The 3,617-nt window shown below is 45.2% G+C and overlaps 1 protein-coding gene across 1 annotated transcript; it reads left to right on the top strand.

The window, feature by feature from the left end:
* Positions 1 to 1,817: 1,817 nt before the first annotated feature.
* SLN (sarcolipin) lies at positions 1,818 to 1,913 on the top strand. The gene has a single exon (XM_009643047.1). It carries the CDS (start codon positions 1,818 to 1,820, stop codon positions 1,911 to 1,913), a length of 96 nt encoding a protein of 31 aa, XP_009641342.1.
* The last annotated feature ends 1,704 nt before the right edge of the window (positions 1,914 to 3,617 follow it).

Genomic DNA, 3,617 nt, shown 5'->3' with positions numbered 1-3,617 from the left:
TTTGTGCTTTTCAGACCTCTTGGTCCCTAACTTTTCTATCCAGCAAATGATTCTGGATTTCAGTAGTCTGTATTTAAATGCAAAGAGTATTTTGTTCCTATTCGCTTTCTTTTAAATGCATATGAACTTGAGAAGCTGTGGGGACTTCAGCTATATAGGACAGACACAGCTGTACTGTACTTAAGAAGGTAACTGAGTAGACTGGGCTCCATACTCTGGAAGTGATCTTGAGAGATCCTGAAATCTGCACACAGACTTCTGCAAGTGGCTCTTTCTTGCCTTTTCTTTTCCCCACATTGGGTGTGAAGACACCAATGGGCCAAAAGAAATTCTTGTAAAATCCCATTGAGTCCCAAGGGCTGGACACAGCTCTGCCCTTAGCACAGCACCACGGCAGAAGAACTAAAAGCAGCAAATCAGCCCACAGAGCCTGCACAAACAGCCTTCACCAAATCCTGCAGCCCAGCTTAGCCCTTTTAAAATATTTTGGGGGTGATGTCAGCACCTGGGTTGCCAATGCACTTGTTGCTCTCCTCCCTCAGCCTACTTTAGTTCCCACACAGGGACGGGGCATCCAGACCGGGTGGGAGATAGGCAGAAGCTGAGAGGGAAATAATATCTGCAGTGACCCAAAATCCAGAACCTTTGGGCTCCATTTACCTCCTCAAGGTAAAAAACTTGGCTTACTTATTAGGTCAGACTTTCTCTTGTCCAAGGACATAGGAGGCTGGCAAAACAACTTGGGAATGTAGGAATTTGTTAACTGCATGCACTGGGCTTTTAATATTTAATCTGCAAACTAAACTCTGTCTTCATTCGGGTATGGTCCCAGGGCTTCTCTTCTTTGTACCATAGATATTACAGCCTAATCTGGCTTCTCTGCTAAGATTTTGGTTGAGTGGATGAAATTCTTTGTCTAGAGCTTATGTATCATTTGTTTAAAGGTTTTTAATTTTATTTATATGGCATACAGATGGGATTAGTCCATGATATTCATGATAAATTATTCTCATTTCTCTGCATGAACTCCAAGAACATAAACAATTCAAAACTTGCTGTGATAAAGTACATAAAACCAATAACCAACAGAAAAGTTTTCAGCAACCTGAATGGGATTTCTGAAGTAAGAGATCTATAGCAGCTCAGAAGGTCAGAAGGTGCTTGAGAAAATGCTATTTTGTCTGTAGGATTAACTCACAAAATTTATGAAGTTCTTCAGAAATGAAGATGCCTAACCTAAGGTTCTCCTTGTACTTTTAGTGGTAACATAAACAATCCAATTTTATTAGACTTTCCTTATAAGAGAATAGTTTGGACATAGTTTCTTTAAAAAATGAAACTATGCACACAAACATAAGGATTTAAAGAAGTCTAACCAGTGGTACATTTACAATGTATAACTGTTGAAAGTAATAAAAGGGCTCGGGCATTATTTATTTGAAAATGCTTGTGCAAAGCAGTGCTAATTTCCAAGAACTGCTTGCTCCCACCCGGTGTATTTTGGGGTGACACTGAGAACACCCCTTGTCAAATGCTGGAAATCAAAGAAGGCGATAAGCTGCCAGAGATAGCTTTTACTTTTTAGTCTCCCCAGTGCTTACTAACTTCTAGCCACTGAAACAACATTTATTTCCACCAGTATAAATAGCTCTGCTGGCCCTGCCACCTTCATGCATCTGTTCTTCACATATTTTTCTTTTTCCTTAAAAGAGCCCGTGACCCGAAGGTTGAGCTCAAGGACGCTCCCAGGCAAGTCACTGAAGTTTTCCCCTTGCTCTGCCTGTTGACCTCTGCTCTCCCCTGATTACTCCCGAAAAATGGAGCGATCCACACAGGAACTTTTCCTCAACTTCATGATTGTCCTGATTACTGTATTGCTCATGTGGCTCCTTGTGAAGTCTTACCAGGAGTAAAAGACAATCAGAAACTCTGGGAGGTGATTTAAGTGCGTGTCTCTGCAGACATAAGTAACACCCACAGCGCTCCGCTGTGATTAGCTCTCAGCCAACTGAGGATGTCGTCAATATTTTTTTACTCTCTCACGTCTGTTGCCTGTGCTAATGTCTGTGATGGGTCTATGATGGTGTAATTATTTTATTCTGCCGTGATCCAGCTGTCAAATGTAAAATGCAAGATCCTTAGGAACTGTTCGACGTGGCTGTCTCCTCCGGTAGTTTCTGTGAGTGCTGTAACCCCCTGCCCGCCATGCTGGCTTGCTTGGTGTCGGTGTTAAGTTCTGGAGGGTATAAAACTGCAGTATGCAATGTAACCGTCTGTATTAACCAGCGTAAGAGGCACAACCTCGCTTAGCAGAAAGCAATGTGAAACCTCTACTCTCACTTGCTCATTTCACTTAAATAAAGAACATGTAAAACCATTTTTTGTAGCATTCCTTATCCCTCTCCCGGCCTGGCTGCTGTTCACTGCCGATACCGCGGTACAGTGCACCATGCCAGTCTGGTGGTTTGCTTCTTCCTCCCACCTGCATTTTTATTCATTTGGGGTTTTTTAAAATTGCTGTAGAGTGGAAATCCTGTGGTGTAATAGGAGTGTAGTCACATGAATGAGCTGTTCAGGTCATTTTTCTGTCCAGAGTGACTTATGCCCTTGGTGCCTGTGGACGTGGACTTCAAAGAGAAAGTTTGTCCCACCGGGGCATTGTCAATAATCGCATTTTTTTAAGCTGGATTTCAGGCAGGGATTCCCAGGATCCTATTTTTGGCCAGGCTATGCTTGGAGCAGTGCCTGGAGGGATGAGCCCAGGTCAGTCACACCCGCTGCGGCCCGCCAGGCGCTGCGGCACGGCCGCGCTCAGCCTCGGCAGGACATGGCGTGTGTGTGTTTGGGTTGCTGTGATGGTGTCGTCACCTGCTAAAAAATCTTGAGCCAGCTTGAAGAGCCCACAGGCCCTGGGCTTGTGAAATCAGTAATCAAACTCCTCCTAGGCATTCCCCATCTGTTATTTGAATAGCTTCAGAGGATCAGTATCTTCTGCAAAATATAGCTTTCTGTAGGAAGGCAGTCAGATGTGTGCCACGCTGCTGATGCAGCTCTTCTTCCCCTCCAGAGCCTGCAAGGAGTGGGCAACATGGCCAGGCTGTGCTGCGGGTTACCCAAGGCTGGTCTCTGCTATGGTTAGATGGAGCAGTGCTGGCCTTGACAGCCGGGATCGGGCCTGGGCTTTAAGGGAAGACAGCAAACGTTGTGGCAGCACCACTTGTTAAGTGTGTGCATTGCTTAAAGATTGCTGGTACCTGACCCGTTGCCCCATGTCACTCGTGCTGTCGGCCCGGGCTTGCAGCCACCCCTGCAGCTGGTGCCACTCATCCTCCCAGTCAAGAAATTCCCACTCCAGTGCAATGATAAAAATCACCTCTCGTTTACTCTTGGCTGCAGCTGAGCAAACTGCCTTCCAGCACTTCCAGGGATGGCAAATTTTCTGCAAGAAAACTGAGACATTGAAACAAACTTTTGCCAGTGGTGGACGCAGCCTTTCTCTGCAGCCCACCTTGCATCAGATGCTGCTATATTTTCACTAATTTACACGGTCGGTTTGTGTTCATAAGCTTGGCTGAGACGCACAGCAGCAGCTGGAGAAGGACATGGAAAAATCTATT

Source organism: Egretta garzetta, unplaced genomic scaffold, assembly GCF_000687185.1.
Source record: "Egretta garzetta isolate BGI_Z169 unplaced genomic scaffold, ASM68718v1 scaffold217, whole genome shotgun sequence".
In the NCBI taxonomy this organism is placed as follows: Eukaryota; Metazoa; Chordata; class Aves; order Pelecaniformes; family Ardeidae; genus Egretta; species Egretta garzetta.
This window is presented reverse-complemented; position numbering and strand designations above follow the sequence as displayed.

Bases quoted from the DNA above. Each gene is read 5' to 3' on its own strand.
- SLN (XM_009643047.1), top strand. From the start codon at position 1,818: ATGGAGCGATCCACACAGGAACTTTTCCTCAACTTCATGATTGTCCTG.